Source organism: Heptranchias perlo, chromosome 10 (assembly GCF_035084215.1).
Source record: "Heptranchias perlo isolate sHepPer1 chromosome 10, sHepPer1.hap1, whole genome shotgun sequence".
Lineage (NCBI taxonomy): Eukaryota > Metazoa > Chordata > Chondrichthyes > Hexanchiformes > Hexanchidae > Heptranchias > Heptranchias perlo.
The window spans coordinates 73403345-73431237 of record NC_090334.1 but is presented as its reverse complement, the minus strand read 5'-3'; the positions used below and the strand labels follow the sequence as shown (position 1 = coordinate 73431237).

Here is a 27893-nt window from a genome sequence, read left to right as displayed (position 1 = left end):
GGTCTGGACAGAGAGTGCGGGGCGGAAGTGATGAGACGTCATGAGAAGCGGTGGGGAGAGGTCTAGACAGAGAGTGCGGGGCGGAAGTGCTTTCGTCGTCATTGGCGGTGAGTGAGCGTTGCAGGTAATGGACAGTGAGGAGGCGGGGCAGGAGCGGCGATGACGTCACGGGTTTCTAGCATGTTCTGACGGCGACCGGATAAAGACTGGAGGACAGCGGCTGCCTGACGCTTTGGGTGAAGAGGAGCCGTGAGAGGGTCTCACTTAACCTGTGAATTCACCCGAACTCTCCCCCCTCCCGCAGTCATACGCAAACCTTTATAAACGGGGCGCGGTGCCGTTAGATTAATTTATATCCTTATTTATTTGTTTTCATCCTACCCGCCGTCTCGTGCTGCTGTCGCTATGGCCAAATGGGGAGAGGGAGACCCGCGTTGGATCGTGGAGGAGCGGGCCGACGCCACCAACGTCAATAACTGGCATTGGTAAGGAGAATAATAGCCAGGATTATTTTATATATATATATATATCATTCAAGTTTTAACATTTCATCTAAGCCGAGGAAGAGCCTTTACGGGAGAAGAGTGGGAATATGTGTGTGGGGGGGGGGGGGTGTTGCTTTGTCTTAAAAGACTTTTTTGTTTAACAATTCTGGTGATCCTGTTTTTATAGCTGTCACATTTTCTATCTATAAAACTTTCTGGGCTCCCTGCCACCTTTTTTTTCAAATGCAATATGGGTATGGGCTGCTGCAGTTGGGAGCTAAATTTATGTTATTCTTTCTCCTTCCTTTCCCAACCCCCCCCCCCTCCCCCCAGAGATTACATTTTTTTTGCAAGCTTGTTTTAATTCCTCTTTTGTAACACTTAACCCCTTCTTCCCCCTTACCTTGGGGGATCTGGTTTGTGTACTTGGAGAAACTTGGGCTTAAACACACAAGGTGATATGTGAAAAAAGGTAAATCTGGTATGTTTTCTTTTGCACTGTCATTGATAACTTTGGAACTGGCTCCTTGATGGAGTAGTGGAGGTGGAAATGTTGGAATCATTTAAGACGTGTGATTAGATGCGGTTGGATTGCAGGGTATTTCTGGATGGAAGAATCAAGATAGGTGTGGAATAGCCTTCCTCATCTGTACTTCTCATTCTATTAACTTCTATTTCCTCCCTTTGGGTCCCACATTAGCTATCCTGGTTGTTTTATACTCTTTTGAAGTGGGGTAGAATGTGAATGGAGAATATGTATTTAGTAGCAGAATGAGATAAACCATGCATATTCTGGATACTGGTGATGACTTTGGTATTGTCACTGGTCTTGGGTATTTTTTTCTTGCAATTAGCATTCTGATCTTGATGAAGAACAATTTTTTTTTTCTGAGAACTGCAGTGTGGTATAGCATTAAAGGGAACTAGCAGTGTGTTTGGTGTTGAAATTCCACACAAAAAAGGAATGTCTTGAACAATGCTGTTAAGAGTACAGTTGGCTAATGATGTCATGTGAATTTGAAGGTATGGTGTGAATTTAAAGGCACTGTAGAAGACAGTAGGTGTCCCTGGGTTGGGGAAAGTGTAATTGCTTCGGATTCCTGATTGCTATCCAGCGGCACCTGTCGAAACTAACTTGAGCGGCCTTATCATTGGCTTGGCAGTGATCATATTCGCTGTCAACAGCCTGCAGGTACGTGTGGTCTAGGTTCATGTGAAGAATGGCTCTCTTGGATAAAGCACTGACTGGCAACAAATGGGAGTCAACTCTTTTGGGAGTGGAAATTTTGATGTCTGTAGTAGGGAAAGTTTAGAATAGGGAAGGGTGGTCGAACTGTACTATTACTCTGCACGGATCAAGGGGATGCCTTTAAAGGTGTTTATTTGAAGATGCGAGGGGTATCTGTCTCAATTGCTTCATTTTGATATCTGGAGACTGACAGATGCCATCTTTTAGCTTTGAGATGATGCCAAGGAGAGAAAAGGGGGTTCTTGTTTTCTTTTCTCTTCCTAATAAAAGCAAAAACCCAATGCAGCTTGGGCTTCTGAGACCATAGAAATTTACAGCACAAAACTTGGCCCACATTGTTTATGTTGGTTCTTTTGCAAGAGTAATCTAAAACTAATCCTAATGTCCTGTTCTTTCCTCATAGCCTCGTACCTTTATATGCTTCAAATATTTATCCACTTTCCCTTAAAATAGTCTCTGCCTCAACCTGTGACAAAACATTTCATACTCCAACAACCTTCTGTGTAAAAGAAATTTTACCTAACCCCCCTCCTCATTCTTGGTAACTGTTTTAAATTAATGACACCTTACCGACTCCCCAATCAGAGGGTGAATAGGGAAGGGCAATTTCCTATCAAAGCTTTTCATAATGTTAAAAAAAAATCTCTCTTCGAAGCCTTCTCCAGTGGAAATAGTCCCAACATTTAGTCTTCCCACATAACTATAGTTTCCCATCCCTGGCATCATTCGTGTGAATCTATGCTATACATTTTTGTATGACTTTAATGTCCTTTATATAACAAGGTGCCCAATACTGCACACAGTATTCTAACTGTGGCCCAACCATTGCCATATTCAATTTTATCAGTATTTCTTTAATCTTGTATCGTAAGTCCCTAATTTATAACACCTAAAATGCTGTTGACTTTTATGGCTTTCTCGGCCAGCATTGGCACTTTTAGGTGCTTATGGTTTTCAACCTTTTGGAGTGTTCCGTTTGTCCTCATTGTCCATTAAAGTCCTCTGTTCCTTGTTATCATCCCAAAATGTGTTACCTAACACTTCTCCACATCAACATGAGAAATATTGAATGCAAAAAGTTTGCTTGACCCATCCAGTCCACTGCTTTGCACACCTTATTTAATCTCCTGAGATTTGACATGTCTAAACTGTTCTCTTTCATGATTCAGGCATGCAGTAGAAAGGCTTTTATTTTTTGGTTGTGAGACTTAGGATTCAGTTGTGAGGTGGATTTGTGACAAAAAGGGGAAACTTATTGAGTAGGAGGACATCAGCTCCTGATAGTCAACCAGTGACTCCTGTTGGAAAGTGCATATGCATGAATGTTAAGGCAGGATTGGGCTTGGCTGTGATTACATAGAATGTAAAGCACAGAAACAGGCCATTCGGCCCAACAGGTCCATGCCACCCAAGCCTCCTCCCTCCCTATTTCATCTAACCCTATCAGCATATCCTTCTAATTCTGTCTCCCTCCTGTGTTTATCTAGCTTCCCTTTAAATGCATTTGTGCTAGTCGTCTCAACTGCACGTGGTAGTGAGTTCCACATTCTAACCACTCTCTGGGTAAAGAAGTTTCTCCTGAATTCCATATTGGATTTATTAGCGACTTTCTTATATTTATGGCCCCCTAGTTCTGGTCTGCCCCACAAGTGGAAACATCATCTCTACGTCTACCCTATCAAACCCTTTCATAATCTTAAAGACCTCTTACCAGGTCACCCCTCAGTCTTCTTTCCTGGAGAAAAGAGCTTCAGCCTGCTCAATCTTTCCTGATAGGTATAGTCAGTTCTGGTATCATCCTAGTGCAAAAAAGATTTACTTTCTCCAATGCCTCCATATCCTTTTTATAATATGGAGACCAGAGCTGTGCACAATACTCCAAATGTGGTATAACCAAAGTTCTGTACAAGTTTAACATAACTTCTCTGCTTTTCAATTCTATCCCTCTAGAAATGAATCGCAAAGCTTGGTTTGCTTTTTTTTTAATGGCCTTATTAACCTGCGTTGCTACTCTTAGTGATTTGTGTATCTGTACCCCAGATCCCTCTGCTCCTCTACCCTACTTAGACTCTCGTAATCTGAGCAGTATGTGGCCCCCTTAATCTTCCTACCAAAATATAACAGCTCACACTTATCTAGAAATTCATTTGCCAATTACACACATATACCTCGTGAAGAAGCCTGTTGGCAGGCTCATGAAGAATGGTTGCTCAGGCAAGGATCCGACGGGCTGTTAGACCCTGTGCAAAAGTATTATTGTAAGAGTCAGTACCTTGAAGGGAGGTGGAGAGCGCAAAAATTTTTTTTTTAAACTTGACTAGATAATTGCTGGTTCAGAATTCTGGGGGATCCTATTACCTGAATGTCTTTTCAGTTGCTGAATCAGCTAGGGTTACTAGATTAAATTGTTTAAGAGTGAAAGGTACTGTTAACTAATTTGAATGTCACTTGTCAGCTGACTACAGATTGATGTTCCTCAGCATTGAGGAACAGATTAAGCTCCTGATTTGGTAAGGAGAGAGGAGTTGCAATCTAAGGAGATAATATCGCTGAACCAAATTGATGTTTTTCTTTCACGCTGTATCTGATGCAGGTACCACTGCTTCTGACCGAACTCGTAGAGGGCAGGGGATAATTAGACCAGAGCTTGCAGGTGTAATTCAGTGGCCATTTAAAAAAAAATCCCACATTCTGTCCTTATTTTTCATATAATGATTTGACAAACTTGCAGTAATTTGTAAAGCAGAAAGGTAGTTAGTTATCACACACGAGTTTGTCTACAATACAGGCTGAGTTGCTAAACTGAGGCACCTCAGTGCCACCATTGTCAGGAGGGTGTAATTATAGTGTGACAACTTTACATAGGCAGTCTCCATTATAAATGAAAATTGTAATGAAGAAGTTGACACAGAAGTGCATACAGATAAAATATTTTTAATAGAGGGCACTTCATTTAGCCTGCATTATAGGATACAAAAGGAATGAGAAACAACTTCTTGTCCTGGATGGGTAAAAAATTGAAATCAGTGCAAAGATGTTGCTCATGAGTCAAGCAATGCTGTGCTTATAGTGGCATGTGGGCGTTGTTATTTGAAACATGCTTCCATTTGCTGCAGTAAATGACAGTTGTGAATGATGAAACTAGCTAGCGTTAACTTTGACAGATTTAACAATATGGAGTTTTTGTCAGAATGTCAAACTATGGTTCTTTTCTGTACTTGAAAGGTTGTGTAGGGTAAGATGTTGCATTTACTGGCAAAATATTGCTCTCTCACAGTCCTACTTGGTGAAAGATGAAAGCTTCAAAACTATCGTATACAGATTGATCCAAAGCTTCAGACTTGAGTCAATAGGGATGATCTTAACCTGGTCACAGTAAAGCTGATCTTCAAAATTCATCTGCAGGACAGAGAGAGATGCCTCGAATTGGTCTGTCGTTAAACTCAAGTCACTGTTGCTGGCAGTCAGTGTAGAAAACGAAGAGGGAGTGTGTAAAGTGACAGAAGTGAGCAAGACTGATGGGGAAGCTTCAATTAACAACAGAAAAGGAAAACTGATATACTTCTTTGAATGGAACATCCAGATGTCATGGATAGGTGAGTATGCAGAACCAAACAACTTATTTGAAACTTTCACCAAAGTCACTTACTGAGTTTATCCAGTGAGTAGTTAAGTCATACAGACCAGGAAAGTTTGACCCCTATCTGTTAACTGATCTCTGCCAGGATGGTGATGAGAGTGTTGCAGTACACTTTGGAGGGGCAGAAAACAGCCAGCATTCCCATTCTTGATCACTTTCCAGTGATTCCTACTGGAAGTGCACGTGTGTAGATGTCAATGTGGACGTGATTGGCCGAAGCTGTAATGATGCTTACCGTTGAATAACATGCTGACATGTGGCTCGTGAGTAATAACCATGTGGGCATGGTAATATCGGATGGCCAATGTTTGTGGAACAGTATCCCAGCAAAGAGGCAAAGCCTTGAATGCGGGGTGGGGTGGGGGGGAAATTAGTGATTTGGAAGAGAGGGGGGGGGGAAAAGAGATTCAAGCTTTCATCTGCATTCCAGTCCAGACTGTTATGTTTATTTCATTAATGCACGTTATTGGGACAAAGCTTTAATTTGCCTCTTGTCCTTGGGAGTGCTTAACACTGCCACTGCATGTCCAAAGTTGAATTGTTTCCTTTCCGAGTACTGAAATTTTTCACCTTGATTTAGTTCACAAAAATTCATAAATACTGTTTTTATTTCCCAAAAAAAGGAACATAAACTATTTCACTGTCTCTTAATTTTAAAACCAAAATCACACCCTTATTTAAAATGATTTCAATTTCCCCCCTCTTCTTTTCCCTCCTTCAACAAACATTCTGCACCATTTGCGCTGGGGTAGTTCTACGGGTTCTGGCAGCTATTTGGTACCTTGGCCAAGTGCCAGTTAGATTAGTTATCATTGCAGCCAAGCCTGATTCTATCTACCTCTGCAGAGTTACCAGCGGGGTCTGTTAGATAGCAGTCAAGCAGTGAACATCCAATTTCCCTTCCAATCCAAGTCTGGCATGGAGGAGACAAGATTTCAGTGTCTCAAAATCCCACTACAGCAAGATGCATCATGGATGGGGCTGGACCTAAGCAGGAGATAGAGGAGTGACCAATGGTGTGGTTGGAAAAAAAAAATATTTTAATGAGTCTTTTAAAGGTGGACAGAGGAGCAGCAAGAGTGCAGAGAATTTAAGTAAGGAGACAAGATTACCAAAGGCTCTACCAATTTTGAAGTTGTGCTTGGGGATAGGGATCTAGGCATGATTAAGTAATTAAGACTTAGTATAAACCTAGGACCTTTGTGGGCTGTATAACCCACTACCATACCAGGTATGCATTTTAAACTTTTTTTTGTTTAATTCCACCCCTGAGAGAAAGTGTCTTCTGATGTCCAGACCCCTCTTATATAAACAAAACACTTATCTAATTACCTTATTGCACGGGAGCCTTAATTTTAAGACTTGTAAAACCTTATAAAGTAGTCTGCTTTGGGGAAATGGAAATATTTTTAGATTGGAGAAGCAAGTGGGGAAAAAAGAGGACTTGACTGATTTATGCTGTGCTCACCTTGATGAGAAATTCTTGGTAAATCTAATTAAGAATAAAGTTTTTTTTTTAAATAGTTTAGCCAGTGCACTTTCTCTCTTTCCCCCCCCCCCCCCCCCCTTGCTGAAATTTAGTTGATTCAATTTTGTTCATAAAATTTCTGCCATATCACTGCTTTAACTTGGTATTCTTCTATTGTAGGGACTTCAAAAACTGGAATTAAATATAAAGGAACTGTGGAGATACCAAACCTCTCAGATGAAAATGATGTTGATGAAGTAGATGTAAGTTTTTTTTAAATGTATCTTTGTTAATTATTTCCATTCTTCACTTTGCTTTAGTTGAAGGGGGCAAGTGCCAGGGCCTGCTCCCAATTTTTTCCCAGTGCTGCTAGAAAGCATGAGTTACCATCTTTCCTGGGCTTCCCCATCTGTTCCACTCTTTCTTCCTTTGGCCTCACTTGGGATGATCAGGATTGGGACCCAAGAGTGTGGGGAGTTGAACCTGTATCCTTTCATGCATTGAAACTGATCATTGTTGTCCAACTCGCTGCTACAGGTTCTCTGAAATGTATCTCCTAGGTGCAGTCAACTTTGTTAAATATAAATTATATTATAGCCTAAAAATGGAGTGAATATTGTGCACCAAAAAGAGCAATTTGGGCTTTTTTTTGTTGAGTAGAACACAGGGTTGCCTCCCTGGTGCCAGGGTCATGGATGTCACTGAGCGGCTACAGGGCATTCTCAAGGGGGAGGGTGAGCAGGCAGAGGTCGTGGTCCACATTGGGACCAACGACATAGGTAGGAAGGGAGATGAGGTCCTGCAACAAGAATTTAGGGAGCTAGGTAGCAGATTAAAGAGCAGGACCTCAATGGTTGTAATCTCTGGATTACTCCCAGTGCCACGGGCTAGTGAGTATAGAAATAGGAGGATAGAACAGATGAATGCGTGGCTAAAGAGTTGGTGCAGGAGGGAGGGTTTCAGTTTCCTGGATCACTGGGCCTGCTTCTGGGGAAGGTGGGACTTGTACAAGTCGGACGGGTTGCACCTGAACCAGAGCGGGACAAATATCCTTGTGGGGAGGTTTGCTAGCACTGTTGGCGGGGGGGGGGGGGCGGGGGGGCGGGGGGGGGGGCGGGGCGGTGGGGGGGGGGGGGGTTTAAACTAACTTGGCAGGGGGATGGGATACAGAGTGGAGCTACAATAGGGGGTGATGTGCAGCCAAATATCGAGAAAAAAGAAGTCAGCTTGGAAGACAGGGCAAATATGTGAGGGCAAGGCTGGATGGCATCTATTTTAATGCAAGGAGTCTTGCGAATAAGGTGGATGAACTGAAGGTGTTGATAAACACATGGGAGTATGATATTGTTGCTGTCACAGAGACATGGTTGAGGGAGGGGCAAGACTGGCAGCTCAATATTCCAAGCACTTTGATGGGAGTGTACTATAGGCCCCCAAACAGTCAGGGGGAGATAGAGGAACAGATATGTAGGCAAATCTCAGAAAATTGTGCAAATAATAGGGTAATAATAGTGGGGGATTTCAACTTCCCCAATATTAACTGGGATACTCAGAGCGTAAAAGGCTTAGAGGGTACAAAATTCTTAACGTGCATCCAGGAGAGCTTTTTGAGCCAGCATGTAGAAAGTCCTACGAGGGGGCGGTACTGGACCTAATTCTAGGGAATGTGGCCGGCCAAGTGGAAGAAGTGCTAGTAGGTGAGCACTTTGGTGACAGTGACCATAATTCGGTGAGATTTAAGGTGGTCATGGAAAAGGATAGGGAGGGGCCGGAAATAAAGGTTCTAAATTGGGGGAAGGCCGATTTTAATAGGATAAGGCAGGATCTGGCCAAAATGGACTGGGATCAGCTGCTTGTAGGAAAATCCGCATCGGAGCAATGGGAGTCTTTCAGAAGGGAGATTGAGACCATACAATGGCAACATGTTCCCGTAAAGGTCAAGGGTGCTTCCAAGAACTCCAGGGAACCTTGGATGTCAGGGGATATACGAGAATGGATTAGGAAAAAAAGGAGGGCTTTTGGTAGATACAAAAGGCTAAAGACTGAGGAAGCCCTCGAGGAGTACAAAAAGTGCAGGGGGATACTTAAAAAAGAAATTAGGAGATCAAGGAGGGGCCATGAAATAACACTGGCGAGCAAAATAAAGGAAAATCCTAAGATGTTTTATAAGTATATTAAGGGTAAGAGGATGACTAGGGAAAAAATAGGGCCCATTAGGGACAAAAATGGCAATCTGTGTGTGGAGCCGGCAGATGTAGGAGGGGTTCTGAATGAATTTTTTGCATCTGTTTTCACTATGGAGAAGGACGATGTAGACATAGAAATACGGCAGGGGGACTGTGATATACTCGAACATATTAACATCGAGCGGGAGGAGGTATTGGCGGTTTTAGCAGGCCTAAAAATGGATAAATCCCCAGGCCCGGACGAAATGTATCCCAGGCTACTGTGTGAGGCAAAGGAGGAGATTGCGGGGGCTCTAACACATATATTCAGAACCTCTCTGGCCACAGGGGATGTGCCAGAGGACTGGAGAACCGCTAATGTAGTACCATTATTCAAGAAGGGGAGTAGGGAAAAACCGGGGAACTACAGGCCAGTGAGCCTAACATCAGTGGTAGGAAAATTATTGGAAAAAATTCTGAAGGACAAAATTAGTCTCCACTTGGAGAAGCAAGGATTAATCAGGGATAGTCAACATGGCTTTGTCAAGGGAAGATCATGTCTGACTAATTTGATTGAATTTTTTGAGGGGGTGACTAGGCGTGTGGATGAGGGTAACGCAGTGGATGTGGTATGCATGGATTTCAGTAAGGCCTTTGATAAAGTCCCGCACAGGAGACTGGTCAAGAAGGTACGAGCCCATGGAATCCAGGGTGCCTTGGCACTTTGGATACAAAACTGGCTTAGTGGCAGAAGGCAGAGGGTGATGGTCGAAGGTTGTTTTTGTGACTGGAAGCCTGTGGCCAGTGGGGTACCACAGGGATCGGTGCTGGGTCCCTTGCTGTTTGTGGTCTACATTAATGACTTGGATATGAATGTAAAAGGTATGATCAGTAAGTTCGCTGATGATACAAAAATTGGTAGAGTGGTAAATAGCGAGGAGGATAGCCTCAGTCTGCAGGACGATATAGATGGGTTGGTCAGATGGGCGGAACAGTGGCAAATGGAATTTAACCCGGAAAAGTGCGAGGTGATGCACTTTGGAGGGACTAACAAGGCAAGGGAATACACAATGAATGGGAGGACCCTAGGCAAGACAGAGGGATCTTGGTGTGCAAGTTCACAGATCCCTGAAGGCGGCGGAACAGGTAGATAGGGTGGTAAAGAAGGCATATGGGATACTTGCCTTTATTAGCCGAGGCATAGAATATAAGAGCAAGGGGGTTATGATGGAGCTGTATAAAACACTGGTTAGGCCACAGCTGGAGTACTGTGCGCAGTTCTGGTCGCCACACTACAGGAAGGATGTGATCGCTTTGGAGAGGGTGCAGAGGAGATTCACCAGGATGTTACCAGGGCTGGAGCGCTTCAGCTATGAAGAGAGACTGAGAAGATTGGGTTTGTTTTCCTTGGAGCAGAGGAGGCTGAGGGGGGACATGATTGAGGTGTACAAAATTATGAGGGGCACAGATAGGATGGATACTAAGGAGCTTTTTCCCTTCGTTGAGGGTTCGACAACAAGGGGACATAGATTCAAGGTAAAAGGCGGGAGGTTTAGAGGGGATTTGAGAGAGAACTTTTTCACCCAGAGGGTGGTTGGAGTCTGGAACTCACTGCCTGAAAGGGTTGTGGAGGCAGGAACCCTCAACATTCAAGAAGCATTTGGATGAGCACTTGAAATGCCATAGCATACAAGGCTACGGACCAAATGCTGGAATATGGGATTAGAGTAGACAGGGCTGATGGCCGGCGCGGACACGATGGGCCGAAGGGCCTCTATCCGTGCTGTATAACTCTATGACTCTATGACTAATAGTATGAAACTGGGATCTTTTGACTCTGCAACTCCAGCACTGTAAGCTGGAATCGACTAAGTATTGCTTTACATTTTTAAAAAAACTACTGAAAATCAAACAGGTCCTAAGTCCATCTTTGAGACTAACTTTCAACTCTCTAAAATTGACTTTTTGCTTTGGTAAAATGAGTATTGAATTTGGATTTAGAAACTCATTTTTTAAGATGTTCATAAATTTTTTAAAAAAGTCTACAGCTGCATTACCCTTCCCTTGTGTTGCCTGGTAAAGTTGGGTTAAGGTTTCTCTTCCATATTCTTTCCTTCCTTCTGCCCTTCCCCCCCCCCCCCCCCCCCCACCCAATTGCCTTAGTGGTATCTTTACTGTTCCCAGTTGTACCTTTTAAAACAATGTAGTGTATTTGTTCAGTGGCAGGTGGAATAATACTCCATCACTCTGAAGTAATGACATAACGAATGCTGAAATTTGTGATAGTGTTAGTGCTGGAAAAAATATTTGCAAGGCGTTGGCAATAAATGTAATTCAGCATAAAGGATATATCATATTAAATTTCCAATAGCTTTTATACATTTTAGAGTCTTGTGGGTATTTGTAGCTTTTGTTTGTATTTGGAGCCTGCCTGAATAAATTAGATATTTGGAATTTGTCGTCCTCAGGTTATTGTTGCACTGGCAAAAGATGAGCCTGACACACAATTGTTGGCTCTAATGAAAAATGATGGTGCAAGTAGGATCAGGGAGGCACTTCTCAACTACATTGACACACTGAAATCAGGTAAGTGTGGCATTGTGTTTCTCAGATTGAAAATCTTTCCCTCCAGTAATGGCATAATTAACGCTCCAATTAAGCAGGGATTGCAGTACATTGAATTTTGCAAGTTAACAATGTTTATGGAGACAGAATTAAATATGCTTCTTTAAATTGCATTTTTATTTCTGTCAATCTAAAACATTTTTACACGTTGTATCAAGCTGTGTGAAACTATTGTTAGTTCAACTCGAACCTAGCCTTGGATCCAGCTGTGCGGTGACTTTCTTTGCTCATGTAGTTGCTGATCCATTTGTCGTCTGCTACTGGACACCAGTGCAAATTATGAATGTAGTCCATACTATGATTAATTTTGTCCATCTTAAACTGGGGGAGGTCATAAGTGCTGGTAATGATGATAATATGATAACTGAGGCTGGGCTTTATTAACACAGGTTTATGCATCATAATATGCATCAATCAGAGGGAGATAGATGAGTAAATATGTAGACAAATTTCTGAAGAGCAAGAACAGTAGGGCAGTAATAGGGGATTTTAACTACCCTAATATTAACTGGGATAGAATTAGTGTAAAACGTATAGAAGGCGCAGAATTCTTAATTAATTCAGGAGAACTTTTTTAGCCAGTACGTAGCAAGCCTGACGAGAGGGGGCAGTTCTGGACTTAGCTTTAGGGAATGAAGCTGGGCAGGTGGATGGGGTATCAGTGGGAGAGCATTTTGATGGTAGTGATAATTCATTTAGATTTAGCGTAGTTATGGAAAAGGACAAAGATAGAACAGGAGTAAAAGTTCTCAATTGGGGAAAGGCTAATTTTACTAGGCTAGATGTGATTTAGCAAAAGTGGACTGGAAACAGCTACTTGAAGGTAGAGCAGTGGGAGGCATTTCAAGGTTCAGTGCAAATATGTTCCCACAAAGAAAAAGGGTGGGACTCCCAAATCTGGAGCCCCCTGGATGTCAAGGAGCATACAGTGTAGGATAAGGTAAAAAAGGGAAGCTTATGTCCAGATACCGAGATCTCAATACTGCAGAAAGCCTAGAGGAGGATAGAAAGTGCAGGGGTGAAATTAAAAAGGAAATTAGGAAAGCAGAGGGCATGAAAAAATATTGGCAAGGAAAACAGAGATGTTCTATAAATACATAGAGCAAGAAGATAACTAAGGAAAGAGTAGGGCCTATTAGAGACCAAAAAGGTAACCTTTATGGTTCTTAATGAATACTTTGCGTCTGTCCTCACAAAAGAGGGTGACAATGCAGACATTGTAGTTGAGTGTGAAATAATGGATTGGATAAACATAATGAAAGAGGAAGTATTAAGGGGATTGGCATCTTTTGAAAATAGTTAAATCACCAGGCCTGGATGAAATGTACCCCAGGCTGTTGAGAAGCAATGGAGAAATAGCAGAGGCTCTGACCATCATTTTCCAATCTTCTCTGGCTACAGGCGTGGTGCTGGAGGACTGCTAATGTTGTACTGTTGTTTAAAAAGGGTTAGACCAAGTAATTACAGGCCAGTCAGCCTAACCTTGGTGGTGGGCAAATTATTGGAAAAAAATTAGGAGGGACAGTATAAATCATCAATTAGAAAGGCATGGATTAATTAAGGACAGTCAGCATGGATTTGTTAAGGGAAGGTCGTGTCTGACTAACTTGAATTTTTTGAGGAGGCGACAAGGAGGGTTGATGAGGGTAGCGAGTTTGATGTAGCCTACGTGGATTTTAGCAAGGCTTTTGACAAGGTCCCACACGGCAGACTGGTTAGAAAAGTAAAAGCCCTTGGGATCGAAGGGAAAGTGGCAAGTTGGATCCAGTGGCAGGAAGCAAAGGGTAATGGTTGACGGGTGTTTTTGTGACTGCAAGTCTGTTTCCATTGGGGTTCCGCGGGGCTTAGTACTAAGTCCCTTTCTCTTCCTGATATACATAAATGATTTGGACTTAAATGTAGGAGGCATGATCAAGAAGTTTGCAGATGATTCTATTGTTCTGATACAAAAATTGGCAGTGGGTTGATAGTGAGGAAGAAATCTGTAGACTGCAGGAAGATATCAATGGACTGGTCAGGTGGGCAGAAAAGTGGCAAATGGAATTCAAACCAGAGAAGTGAGGTAATGCATTTGAGGGCAAACAAGGCAAGGGAATACACGATAAATGGTAGGATACTGAGAAGTGTAGAGGAACAGAGGGACCTTGGAGTGCATCTACACAGATTCCTGAAGGTAGCAGGACAGGTAGATAAGGTGGTTAAGAAGCCGTACGGAATACTTTATTAGCCAAGGTATAGAATATAAGAGCAGGGAGGTTATGCTAGATCTGTATAAAACACTTGTTAGGCCACAGCTTAAGTACTGCGTACAGTTCTGGTCACCACATTACAGGACAGATGTGACTGTAGTAGAGGGTACAGAGGTGATTTTAAAGGATGTTGCCAGGGCTGGAGAATTTTAGCTATGAGAAAAGATTGGATAGGCTGGGGTTGTTTTCTTTGGAACAGAGGAGGGCTGAGGAGACTTAATTGAGGTGTATAAAATTATGAGGGGCCTAGATAAAGTGGATAAAAATACCCATTTCCCTTAGCGGAGAGGTCAATATCCAGGGGGCATAGATTTAAGTTAATTGGTAGAAGGATTAGAGGGGAGCTGAAGAGAAACCTTTTCACCCAGAGGGTGGTGGGGGTCTGGAACTCACTACCTGAAAGGGTGGTAGAGGCAGAAATCTTCATCACATTTAAGACTACAGACCAAGAGCAGGAAAGTGGGATTAGGCTGGATAGCTCTTTTCAGCTGGCACAGACACGATGGGCCCAATGGCTGCCTCCTGTGCTGTAAATTTCTATGATTCTATGATATCTAACTTTGCGCTTATATAGCACCTTTAACATAGTAAATATCCCATGGTGCTTAAGTGCTGGGGGGAGGAAAATTAGCGTTGAGCATAAGTAGTAGGATTAGAAGAAGTGACCAAAGGCATGCAGGAAGTGTTACATCTTGAGGATACTTTAGAAAGTGGGGAGAGGAAGCAAGATAGAGGGTTTAGCAAAAGAAGTTCCAGGACCAAAATAGCTGACTGCCATGTCACTGAAGGTGCAAGCATATAGAAGAGATTTATGTGGCCAGAGTGGAATTAGGAAGGGTACATGCTGGCATGCAGAGCTGAGGTGGTCAGAAATGGTAGTAAGAGGTGAAGCCATGGGATATGTAAAACACTGACTATTTTGAATTCATTGTTTTGGGAGATGGGGAGTCAATGAAGGATGGCGAGGACAGGGTGACAGATGAATTTGATGTAAGTGGACAGAATATGGTCGATGGCATTTTGGATCAGATGGAGTTTACATAGGTTGGAGTTTAGCTTTTAAGACAGCATCGGAGAAGTCAATCCTGGATATGATGGATGTGAATGAAGGTTTCAGTCCGAGCAGAAGTGTGTTACTGCAAAGTGGAAATATGCAGTCTTTGATGAATAGGTTATTGGATCTGAAGCCCAGCTCATGATCAAATAGACCACTAAGGTTGGATCTGTCTGAGCAAGCAGCCAGGGAGATGGGATGGATGAAGGCTGAGTTTGGCAGGAACTGAATGGGATAGTTTGAGTCTTGTTACTAAGTTTGGCTGATCCATAACTTTTAGACATGCTGTCAGACAGCACAATAGTTGTCAGTGGTGATGGAGAGCTGGGTGTTGGCTCTTGTGTGGAAGATATCCCTCATCTTCAACCCCTCTTTCTCCGCACCCCCCCCCCCCCCCCCCCCCCTCCTCACTCCCTCAGTGCTGCACTGGAGTGTCTGCTTAGATTTTGTGCTCCAGTCTCTGGAGTGGGACTGGAACCCACAACCTTCTGACTGAGATGTAAGTGCTACCACTGAGCCACAGCTGACACAGGAAGGCAAAGGTATGAGAAGGAGAGCACGGGGACTTTAGGTGAAGGTTGAAATTTAAGATGAGAAGTCACTGTGCAAAGGATAAGTGAGACAAATAAAGATCTGATTAAATGGCCTTCGGCTTAGGAGGGTAGTAGATAGTAAGGACTTGAAGTGAGGGAGATACAAAAGAGTGAAGCTCTCATGAGATGATGGAGAGGAGGCTGAGATGAGCCAGTGATGAGATAGAGTGGAAAACTCTTCCCTTTTAAAGTTTTGTTTGCTCCCTTGAAGGTGCTATTTCCTTTTGGGTTTGATGGGGACTTGCATTCAATACTATTCTCATCAGTTTTGATGGTGTCAGCAGGCTATTTGACTTTGGGAAGAGTATCACAGGTGAACACCTATCCTCCTCTTGTGTATGCTTTTCAGTGGGTGTCATAGAATAGTGATTGGTTGTCTTTTTTGCTACCTACCTGAGACACTCAGCCATTACTTCCACCATGTTTGATCTCAACCAACTTGAACTTAGAGTAGTAATTGAACCCAAGACCTTTTTGTGGTGTTTACGGCTTAGTAGCACACCAGGTATTTCATTTTCCCACTGAAGTGTCGGCCTTGGCTCAGTGGTAGCACTCTCGTCTAAGTCAGAGGTTGTGGGTTTGTCCTACTTTTAGACTTGAGCACATAATCTAGGCTGACACTTCAGTGCAGTACCAAGGGAGTGCTGCACTATTGGAAGTGCCATCTTTTGGATGAGGCCCTGTCTATCTTGGGTGAACGTAAAAGATCCATGACACTATTCGAAGTAGAACAGTGGAGTTCTCCCTGGTGTCCTGGCCAATATTTATCCCTCAACCAACATCACAAACAGATTATCTGGTCACTATTTCATTGCTCTTTGTGGGAGCCTGCAAATTGGTTGCTGTGTTTCCTACATTACAAAAGTGATTACACTTCAAAAGTACTTCATTGGCTGTAAAGAGCTTTGGAACATGCTGAGGTCATGAAAGGCGCTATATAAATGTAAGCTTGTTCTAATGCCTTTTGAACACTAGAATTCACTTACCTTTTTGGGTTTATATTTCAGAATTTACTCAGGGAATGATCTTGCCAACAATGAATGGAGTTCAGAAGGAACCATCACAGCCCAAGCCCAAGGTTGATCTGCAGGCCCAGGTAAAGAAATGTTAACTACCGTTTATCTTCAAACTTGAACTTGTAGCTGACAGATGCCATTCTCAATATACTTCAGTCTCTGCATCCACCATGTGCAACTGGAGTGAAGATTGCTGTGGAGAATGGTTAGACAGAATTAAAATGTCCTTTTAAGACATTTGCACGTTGAAATGAAATGCCATCCTTGTGATCCCCCCCCCCTCCCCCAATGCGGTGTAAAAGCAGGCCTTGTCCGTTATTAATTTTGCAAGCCCTGGAGCTCCGACTTGGAAGGTTCATTTGTGAAAGCTGTAAGCAGAGCAAGATATCTCGTAAGGCTGGTTTTAATCTCTATCCAATGTAACGGGCCAGATTATGCAGTGAGCAGCGAACGAACAGCGCCCGCCATTAGTTAGACTTGCCCTTGCCGAGCAAAACCCTACTTTCCATGGGGTTTGCTCGGCAAGTTGCTGTCAGCAGGAGATACAAACAGCGCGGTGCCCTCTACAGGCCATATGGGACCTGTGTGAACAGGGGAAGCAACTGTGTCTTGTTAACAATTCTTCAATCTAATTGGTTAATGAGCAGTGCAGAGTCTGAACCAGGAAGTGTAAGTTAGAATAGTGAATTCAATGTCAAACCAAGTACAGTAAATGAAAGAGAAGGAAAGAAAGATAGGATTGAGAGATACGAGACAAGGAAAAAGTAAATAAGTTACTTAAATTTTTAAAAATCTCCCAACAATAATTAAAAGCTGAAGGAATGAGACTCCACACTTGTAGCAGTTAATTTTCAGTGCCAAGAGAGATTGTTTGGCAGTAATTAAGACTTACCACACCATTAAAAGGCTATTTTTAATGGTGTGGTAAGGAATGGACAAACCATAACTTTCCGTGGTGAGTTTAGTCTGTATCTACGACATCAGTAGAGGTACAATACATTTGAATGGGGAGCCAGACAGTGCAATGCCGTTTTCACACAGCTAATGGAGGAGTGGCACATCTTGGACAGCAACTTCTGGATTTTTGTGTTTAACTGTGCATCTCCACTCGCTGGAAGTTGCTGTCTGATTTGCGCATGAATAACAGTGAGCGCTGTTAGCCTCACTGTTATTTTCACAGCAAAATCTGGGCTGATGCGTTTAAAATTTCTGAAGCACAGAAATTGTCTGCTCTGTAAAGATTCTCCACTGCCGGTGGAAGGTCTTTACAGGATCACATCTGCTGCCAGGGTCAATTGGAGCAGTCTGTGCCTGAGGCATCAGCTGGATCTGTGGACCCAGACTGCACGGAGCAGAAATCGGCTCTGGTTGGATTTGACCTCCTTAGCCCTTTTGGTTAGGGACTGAAGTAATCCCACTAGTCTATCCTCTTCTAGGATTAGGTATTAGCCAGCCCTGAACTATTGCTATACTTCAAGTCCTTATCAGTCAAACCCACCAAGGCTTAGGATGTTTCATCTGCCTTGGACCCTTAAAGTAGAGATCACTGGAGGAAAATGCATCAAATTATTTCAGGTTCCCTTTTCTGACCCTCTCTCAATATTAATTACTTTGGTTACATTTCAGATAGGTGCTCTGTCTTTTCTTAGACCACAAAATTCAAACAGTTTGCTATCTGCTGTGGTCACTTTTTTTTAATATTTAAAAAAGATAGTACTCGAGGCACTCCATAGAAACAACTATGTTAAATTATTTAATTTCCAATGAAGAAAAACCACTTGCCATAAATTATATGATTTAGACTTCCATTTTGGCATTTATAGGAGCTTTTAATGTGTTGTGGAACTACATTCTTCATATTGAATTTAAGTTGTGTAATTGAGAATTAATTCTTAAAACTCTCAACTCTTAAAATCTGCTAATGCTACTTTTTTTCCAAAAAAGAAATCTGATATACAGCTCAACAGTTTATAAACAATGTATGTGTGGGCACAGCTCATTAGCTTTTTGCAAAACCAAAACTTGGTAAAATTCTCCCCTCTGCCACCTGGAAGGGCTTTGTGTAACTAGATTTGAATGGTCTGTTCCTAGTGTGTGTGGGTACACAACTGTTCAGTTGCCACCGATCTTGGTCAGAGCCTATGAGCAGATGGTGTGGGAAATGGGGAAATTTCTGAAGTTTGCAGTTAGTGTGCTTTGGCCTGATGCTGGGTGCTTGCCCTACAAACTTCACTTGCCTTACAAAAATTCATCCAAACACAAAATGGTTGTATTGTACAAATGGTTGTTAAACTTTCTTTTTGGTGGGGGAAGGATGTGGAAGCAAGGCCACAGTGTTCTAATTCTGGTTTGCATTCACTGTTCCTTACACAAAGTTTCCAACCTCTGCTGCCCTTGCTGGGTGAAAGTGAGAAGATGCTAGTTGCTTCCTTTTTGGGGAAGGAAAATCAGATACAATTCTCATTTTGCTGTTGTCTCAGTGGCTAGTTATCATATTGTAGAGTCTTAAGGGAGCAAGCTGGGTGTAGTATGGCACTAATCCAGCTAAAGTGGATGAAAACAACCTTTTTAGATTAAACTGACACTTTCGTTCTGTAACTTGGCACCCATAAGTCACTGAGATACACTAAAATTTCAGAATTGCCCAGCCGCCAACACATTTGGATGTGCCCCATTTTAAAAGCAGTGGTCTAAGCCAAGTGCTAAATAAAGCTGGCTTTATTTGATGTGTATTTTGTTAATCTTCAACTGTTCAATACTGGTTAGTTGGTTACTTTAGATCACTGATAGGTGATAGGTGGCTGCATAGTCAGTTGCTTTGCCCAGCTCTCTGAAGCCTGGACTTTTTTTCGCCCACCACTACTACATTTATTTTAATTGGACTAATTTCTTTTCAGATCACTACAGGGCAGTTATCTGGTCAGCCTATGCCAGTTGGGGTTAAGATTCCAACCTGCAAAATCAACTTAATGGACCAGTTCATGACATCACCTGAAGAGCTTTACAGGATCTTTATTACACAGGAGGTAAGTGTCAAACAGCAATGGGAGTGGGAGGGAAGAAATTGAATGTCAGTTGCTCTTGTGCACTACAAGTGGCTTGTGATGGAGGAGCAGTTGAAAGTTTAGGAGCAGCCGTCAAGCCTGTTCTCTTGGTCAGGAAGAATATACGGCAGGGTTCTTAAGGGGAGGAGCAAGAAAGGAAACTTTTTTTTAAAAAAGTGGTCATTTGGTTCTGTATTTTTGCATTGTTTCTCGGCTTGATGAGTGCAAGATACAGCTTCAGGCCCAAGTTCCTCAAGTTTGGATCTTTGTGCTGTATTGGAAGATGATGTGGGGTGGGTGGGGGGTAAGGGTAAATTGGATGGAAGTATTGGTCAGTTAAGTATCATTGGTGGTAGAGTTTTCCCACCATGCACTCTTGGACCAGGTTTTGTAGCCTGGGAGGACCTATGAGGGAGAGAAATCTACTCTCAACTTAAACAAGATACCTTTTATAGCATTTTGTTAACTAGCAAGTGGGGGATAAAAACAATAATGACACTCTCATATGCCAACAATGTGTAGGTTGACTCTGTCCTTAATAACAACTGCCTCAACAAGCTGTGTAAAATTATAATGCTGTATCAGTTTGCAATTACTGGTACCTAGCTTGAAATGTGTGGTTCTGTTTTTTAACCCAGTTCTTGCAATCCAACGACTAGAATACATAACTACTTTGACCATCTCAAAATGTGCAATCTAAACCTGTGTAATCTAGCTCAAATTAAAATGTTTGATTTTAATCAATCACAATTCATAGAGGCCATTTGGCTCATTGTGTCTGTGCTGGCTCTTTGAAAGTGCTATCCAATTAATCCCGTAGCCCTGCAAATTTTTCCTTTTTTAGAATTGTATATCTAATTCCCTTTTGAAAGTTTCTATTGAATCTGCTTCCACCACCCTTTCAGACCGTGCATTTCAGATCATAAAATCTACTCATCTACCCCCAGTTCTTTTGCAAATTATCTTAAAGTTCCTAGTTGATTTGCACAGCACAGAACTAACTGACTTTAGTTTCGGCAATGGGATCAATCCATTAATTTAAATTAGAAAACCCAAATGGTTAGAGTTGGAAAGGAAAGTCGAAAAATTGCTATAGTATGGAATTGAGTGTGGATGCTTCCTTGAGATATAACTTGTATGTTTTAAAACTGGGGATCCTGGGCCCTAGAAGGGCTGAACTTTCAAGGTTTCTTGTATCTACTGACTTACTAGCAGTTATTTCTGTTCCTGTGTATATTGTGCGATCATGGAACTGCTTCATTTTGGGTATCCGCCAGTGTATTTACGACAAGTGGTCTGTGTTTCAGGGGGTGCTCACAGTTTGAAAACCATTAGGATAGCTGAAGGATGGCTCATATTTGAGGGAAGTGGGGAACTCCTATTGTATCCCAGCAGCCTGACTGTAAATTTTAAAATAGATAGAAAATGAGGCCAAGGCCATACTATTTAACAATCTCTCTACTGAACACTGCATGGAAAGCTGCTGTTACCTAGCACGTACACTGGCTGCATACTCCGCACTGCTCTCGTGGTGGAGTCTTATCACTCAAATTATCAGCTAAGGATAGAAGGGGGAAGGAGGTCGAAGGCTTTCTATCAGAACTTGCCAAGACCTGATATAGCAGACTCTTGATCCTCCAAATAATGTATCCTCTAAAGGGATCCTTGCATTTATTCAGTGGCTGTAGTGGCTTTTGTAATAAATTGGATAGCCAGGTGGTGAAGGATAGTATACTAGAGCCTGATCTTCAGTTACTTCTAAGCCTTTGCTCAGAGATCCACATCACCCACTCCACACCCAAGCTCATACAGATGGATACAAGAGTCCCCAATTGATATGCACCACCTGAATACAATTAACACTAATTGATGTTAATTGTATCTATACAATTTATAACTCTCAAACATCTGTTCTTCTGGTAAAACAAGTGAAGTGACTTATATAGGCAAGCATTGGCAAACAGTAATGAGGTGGATCATTAGTTGTGTTAAATTAGAGATGAGTAAGTGAGGAATATTGGCCAAGACATCAAGGAGGACTCCAAGCTTCAAATAATGCCTTGGCAGATAGTTTATGGTCTCTAAGCACACTGGTGCACACGTAAAGCTACACTGGTGACCTCCTAGATCAGGAATATGGACTTGAACTCTCAATCAACTGGTCCAGCGATGAGCAAGCTAACTCTTGAGCTTCCTCCTAACTGCAGCCAGATATGGCATCCCACTTGGGTGGCAATAGGGAGGACCTGACATCGTCAATTTGGGTTGAGGCACTATGGAAAATACCCCAGTCTGAAAGGGTCACTTGAGACAAAACTAAACTGAGGGATTTTGTTTTTAAAAGTAAAATCTGCTCCCTCTAGTTGGTTGGCAAGTCAGGAGCACTAAACATGACAGTGGGCATCCATACGCGATGGCTCATAACAGCAATGCAGCCAGAAGCCACCAGACTATGAATCTGCAGGCAAGCATAGTAATTTACTCTTCTCGAACTACCACTACTTCCCAGAAATGTCTCCAGCCCTGTCTGCAAGACATGGTTGTAAGGCTGTCACTACTGGTATACTGTATGCTACAGTTTCTCTCGTCTCATAATTGTAATAAAAATATGATTAGCATTGTACAAACAGCTATATTTTTGTGTAGTAAATATTGGTGTTAGAAATTATGGATCATCTTTCCAATAGATAATTGTCATTTTAAGAGTGCATGTACTTTTGGACCATCTACTTGTTTCTAATTCAAAGCACTGACTTGAGGCTATTTGCATTGAAGTGATACAGTTGATAATTGAGAGGAGCAAGAGAGGGAGAGACTTAGTGCTAAACTAGATTTAAAAAGTCATGGTATTAAATGATTAGTTCTAAGATTTAAAAATAAATTGTCCATCTCTTAATGTCAGCTTATCCAGGCTTTCACACATGCACCAGCAGTCGTAGAGGCAGCCAAGGGAGGAAAATTCCGACTGCTTGATGGGAATGTCAGCGGAGAATTCTTGGAACTGGTGAGTATCTGCATCTAAAACCTTGTGTTACAGGTTTGAGACTTTCTAAATGTGTGGGCCCTAGAATAGAAGCTGAACTTTCCATATGTCTTTACTCTTAAATCTAAGCTGCATTTACAGACCAGGCAACATGTTGAGTTATGCTAGTGACCTCTTTGATAAAGGTGGTGCTGCTTATTTTGTATGTTAACAGCAAACTGATGAAAGGATTGTAGGGCACCATTGAATGGATGTAGTGATATAAATACATAAGCAGTGTAATATTTTCCTTGGGTTACATTCCATAATTTCAAATTCATAGGTGCAATACTCTTTGAAAAGTACAGTTGAACTTCTCTTCCTTGTCCTTTTTTATTCTTCCCCCACCACCCCCCCCAAACCCAAGAACCTTGTTTCCTGAATTTACTGGAGACTTAGCAGCCAACCTCCTTCCCCGGCCTCTCCATAAAAGGATATGTGCACCAGATGCCCCCCGTTTGCCCGCTCTGATAGGGAAATCTAAGGGTCTGCTACATCTCATGCTAACAACCCTTCACATTGTGCCACCAGACAGCTTGCAGCGAATTGCATCTAACTACTTACAAATGCAGTAGCCAACTTGGCATACCGATTGCATCTAATATTAAAGACATTAGCATGTGAGCAGTTTTGTTTGAATGACCTGGGTAATTCCTTGATTTTATGTACAAGTGTAATGTTGGATTTCTTTTCTATCTAAACTGCCGACTAAGTCCAACTGACCCATTTTCTCTTTTATAAATCAATTAAGTATAATGTCAAAATCAATCAAGTGCAGTTGTCAGAATGTGATTTTTAAAATGGAGAAATTCATGTTAATGTTGAAGGCATGTTAATCTGCAGTACAATTAGCAACGCTTAATCCTCAAGACAAAACTTTTTTAACTGGGGTTAAAAGTGATTTTTATAATATTTTGTTCACGTGAAAGATGTTCAAAATAAAGTACTTGCTGTTACTGGTGATGCTTTTATCTGTACAATGTTATCAAACAATACTGATGACCTAATTTTATTTACTAGGTTTCTGAGCAACGGATTGTTATGAAGTGGAGGTACAAGTCATGGCCAACTGGTATGTTTCTCTCTACGGAGTTAATTGTTGGCTGTAACCTTACCCTAGAATGCAATGATAGTTTGGGTTTGAACTTCCATAACTGGTTTTAATCAAATCCAGAAAGTACACACAGGCTTCACTAAGTTTAATTTTCAACACCCCTGAAATATTATGTACCAGGAGTGAGAGGGGTTGTGGATACAATATAGATGATTGTGTTGAGACGGGTGAGGCCACATTTTCAGTGAATTGGGCGGGTGGTGGGTTTGTTGTTTTACAAATTTTCCTACTAATCCAGGAAGAACAAGTATAAGTGAGCAAGGTTTAGAATACATGGGAAGGTGACATTTCTATTATGTATCTGAACCCAATTAGGCACTGGACTGTCATATGATTGGTTTAACTTTGCATTAGTTAGTTGTTCCTTGATAGTGAGGAGAGTAACCCTAATGTGGCATTAAAAAGATTTATGTGGGGGAAGAAGGGGAGATAAATGAGGGTCTGTATTCTTTGTTTGAAAAACATCAAGTGGCTTTCTCTGTCGGTACCAGTTGTAACGCAACTACAGCTGGTTGGTAATAGAGACCTTTTTTATGGTAAGTCTACCTTTTTTTGACCAGGCCTCCTACAAACTGCCTAATAAGCTCTAGACCTGTTTGTTTCAAGATGGAGAAAAGCCCAGATACATTTTCAAATAGTGACTTATGCTGTTTAGTACAGTTCCACAGGTGCTGGTAGTCTTTTGACCAAGTTCTCATTCTTTTATGTGTAATCAGTGAGTGTTGCCAGGCTTTTCAGTTTGGGGTTGGGGGTCCTGTTTGACCATCACAACTGAGCCCGATCCCAGTATCTATACATGCAATTTCCAGCAGGGGTCACTTGAGTTATTGGGGGGGGGGTTTGGAATTCTGACTTTCACTTCCCACCTCCTAAGCCCATGGATGCTGAAGTGAATTGTTGTACCCCTATCTCCACTTCAGCTTAGATGACTAACTTGGCACAGTCAAGCAATCAAGTCTGAGAGCTATTTTGTCTACGCTATTTGGTTTAGTACCACATAGGTGATGTGATGTCTGACACGGCTATCAAGGAAATCGTATCGAAAATTTTAATGTCTTGCTCAACATGCTGACTTGTTTTCTTTAAACCTTTTTGATGTTTTAATTTGCCATCGCCTTAGGCCCTGCCACAAACTCCGCACCCTTGCCGCCAATTCTGTTCCCCTCTTTGGTCACTGTCTCAGGTTGAACCAGACCTCTGTATCCCTATTTGACCTAAACCTGAGCTTTGGACCCCATGTTCTCTCTATCACAAAAACCACCAACTTCTACCTTCATAACTGTACCCATCTCCGTCCCTACCTCAGCTGATCTGCTGCCGAAACCCTCATCCATGCTATTGTCACCTTCTGACTCCACTATTCCAATACTCTCTTGGCTGGCCTCCCATCCTCAAATTTCAGCTTATCCAAAATTGCTACCGAATCCCACTTGCCCATCACTCCTGTGCTTGCTGACCTATATTGGCTCCCGGTTAAAATTCTCATCCTTGTGTTTAAATTCCTTTGTGGCCTCTCCCACCCCTCTATCTCTGTAACCATATCCAACCCTGCAATCGTCCGAGAACTCTGCGTTTTTCTAACTCTGGCCTCGTGCATCCCAAAATCCCTTCGCCCTACTATTGGTGTCTGTGCCTTCAGCTGTCTAGCCCTAAGCTCTGGAATTCCTTCCATGAATTTCTTTGTCTTTGTCTCTGTCTCCCTCTCTTCCTTTAAGATCTTTAAAGTTTACCTCTGACCAAGCTTTCAGCCACTCCTGCTATATCGCCGCCTTTGGCTCAGCGTCGATTTTTGTCTGATTACACAGAAAAACATCAAGACACTTCACAAATGTAATGTCGCTGTATCAATGCAAGTTGTTAAATTAACACAAGCTAAATTGGTATCATGGATTTATTTGGAGTAGTGTACATGTCGCGTCCTTAATTTGTTTCATTGACTATTTAAATTGGTGCCTGTGAAGAATCTGTGTTCATTTTTTCAGTTTTGTCTTGTTGAAAAATTTCCTAACTGCCACTGGCTTATTTTCAGAACATTATGCAACCATCAAACTGATCTTCTGCAGGAAGAATGATGGAACAGAACTGCAAGTGGAGTGTAAAGGTGTCCCAGTGGGTGAGGAAGATCAGACAAAAGCAGGCTGGCAGCGTTATTACTTTGAAGGCATTAAGCAGACTTTTGGATACAATGTACGACTGTTCTAAAGGGATGGTCTCTGCAAACTCCTAGCTAACTTATGAATACAGAAAAGCTTTAGACCTTTGTTCATTTCACTGTTCTGTTCATCCTTTTGTGTTACAGTCCAGAAAACCTGCAACTATGACAATGATGGACTGTTAAATGGATACTTCCAGTAGAATTTTTTTCCAGCAGCCAAAAAACTCATTCAGTAAAGTACAGCCTTAGAGTGGGAAAGACGTTTTACAAACATTCAGTCTTGAAGAATTGGACAACATTGACAGTGTTAATTGTGAAATTTTAAATTTGAGTTCTACATGCAAGAATGTCCCACTGTATGATGTACAGATGTGTAAAATGCCAGTTCTCATCACCAGTGTGACTTTTTAATGGTAACTGATGCAGTATGCTGTAAGGCTTAGGTTTATTATGGATTGAGCGAACTAAAGAGAAGATTGGAGAAGTTTCTTCCCTTCCCTCAAGTTTACTTCTCTCCTCTTTTTCCTCCCTCCCGCCCGCACCCCGTCCCCCCCCCCCCCCCCGTCCCCCCAAAAAAAGAAATAAACCTCTAATTTCCTTTTAGAACGTCTGCAGTATATGCCTACCTTGGGATCCACAGCTATTTGGGAAAAGCAGATCACAGACCAGTCATCTGTTTGCATTTGATGCTATACTGAGTTTATAATCAGTGAATAAGCAATGTGCCAGTGAAAGGGATCAAATAAAAGCTAGGAGTGGAAGAAAAACTTTACCAATGGTTGGAGTTTTTTGAAATGTGACTTTATTACAAATGACTTTGGGTGGGGTGGGTGCGATACATTCTACTGATGTAACTGCTGTCACATCATGGATGGCATCATTTTCAGCCAGGTTTTAGTGAAGGGTTCATTATTGTAGCTTTTGTATATAGATGGACCACTTGCTAAAAGTTGAGCCATATGGCTAGTGTCAAAATAGCTGCTGCTTGCAAAATGAATCTTTTTGTTCATCTATCATGGTCCCATAATAATAGACAATATTATATCTCTCAGGAACTGAGGGAGAAAATATATTTTGTAATTGCTGCAGAACACTGAAGGGCAGTTTTAATATTGGCACTGGAAATAATGGCCCAGAATTTGATGGAGTGGGGCATCGTGCCCCATTAGTTAGACTTTCCCTTGCCGCGCTGGAAGTGTGAGCTGTTAATGGGGGGCCTCGGACTTTGGTGAATGACAGGACCAACAGTCTATTTCCTTAACCAATGAGATTTAAGGATTGAGAAAGAAATACAGGAACGACAGAAAAGGAAAGAGGGTGAATTAGTCAAATCTACAGAAAGGGAAAGAAAGATTGGATTGAGAGGGGAGAAAAAGAAACAAAGGAAACCTAAGAAAAATCTCTAACAATACTACCTGTAGGAATGAGACACCACAGTTTAAATTGTTCCCTTTCTGGGCTGGAGAGGTTGCTTGGCATTGCAGGAACATAAATCTCGTTGTTAAAAAAAATACTAGCCCTAACTTTCTACGGCACTTTTAATTGGCAATGCGCAAATGCAGCAACTTCATGAAACTCACGGAGGTTTTCGGCAAGCTGCCGTTTCCACAAGGTTAATGGCGGAGCAGTGCAAATCGGTCAGCAACTTATGGCGATTCAAAGCTAATGGGGCATCTCTCCCTCGCCACAAGTTGCTGGATGATTTACACAATAACAGTGAGCGCCATTAAACTTGCAGTTAATTTTGCAGCAAATTCTGGGTTAATGTCATCGCAAATGAACAACTGATCTGGTTGGACTGTACAAGACTTCATATGGTAGGTGACTTATGCATTGTGCCTTTTGTGCAACCAAATTTCTAAGCGTGATCTGTTTTGCAGTTTGGAACTGTGGATTGACATATTGGGTTAACTGTCTCGATGGTGAATTTTACATGTACCAGACAATAGGTTCTATCCCCATGTACATATTACACTGTCACAAGTTACTTTATTAAATACAATTTCCAGCTAAA

General features: G+C 42.0%; 1 protein-coding gene across 1 annotated transcript; it reads left to right on the top strand.

Moving 5' to 3' along the window:
* Positions 1-94: 94 nt before the first annotated feature.
* On the top strand, positions 95-27893 carry ahsa1b (AHA1, activator of heat shock protein ATPase homolog 1b). Its single transcript, XM_067992023.1, has 9 exons — positions 95-485; positions 5140-5330; positions 7023-7105; positions 11476-11593; positions 16536-16624; positions 19442-19570; positions 22491-22592; positions 23631-23682; positions 25754-27893. The coding sequence occupies exons 1-9, from the start codon at positions 406-408 to the stop codon at positions 25924-25926; spliced, it is 1017 nt and encodes a 338-aa protein (XP_067848124.1). The 5' UTR covers positions 95-405; the 3' UTR covers positions 25927-27893.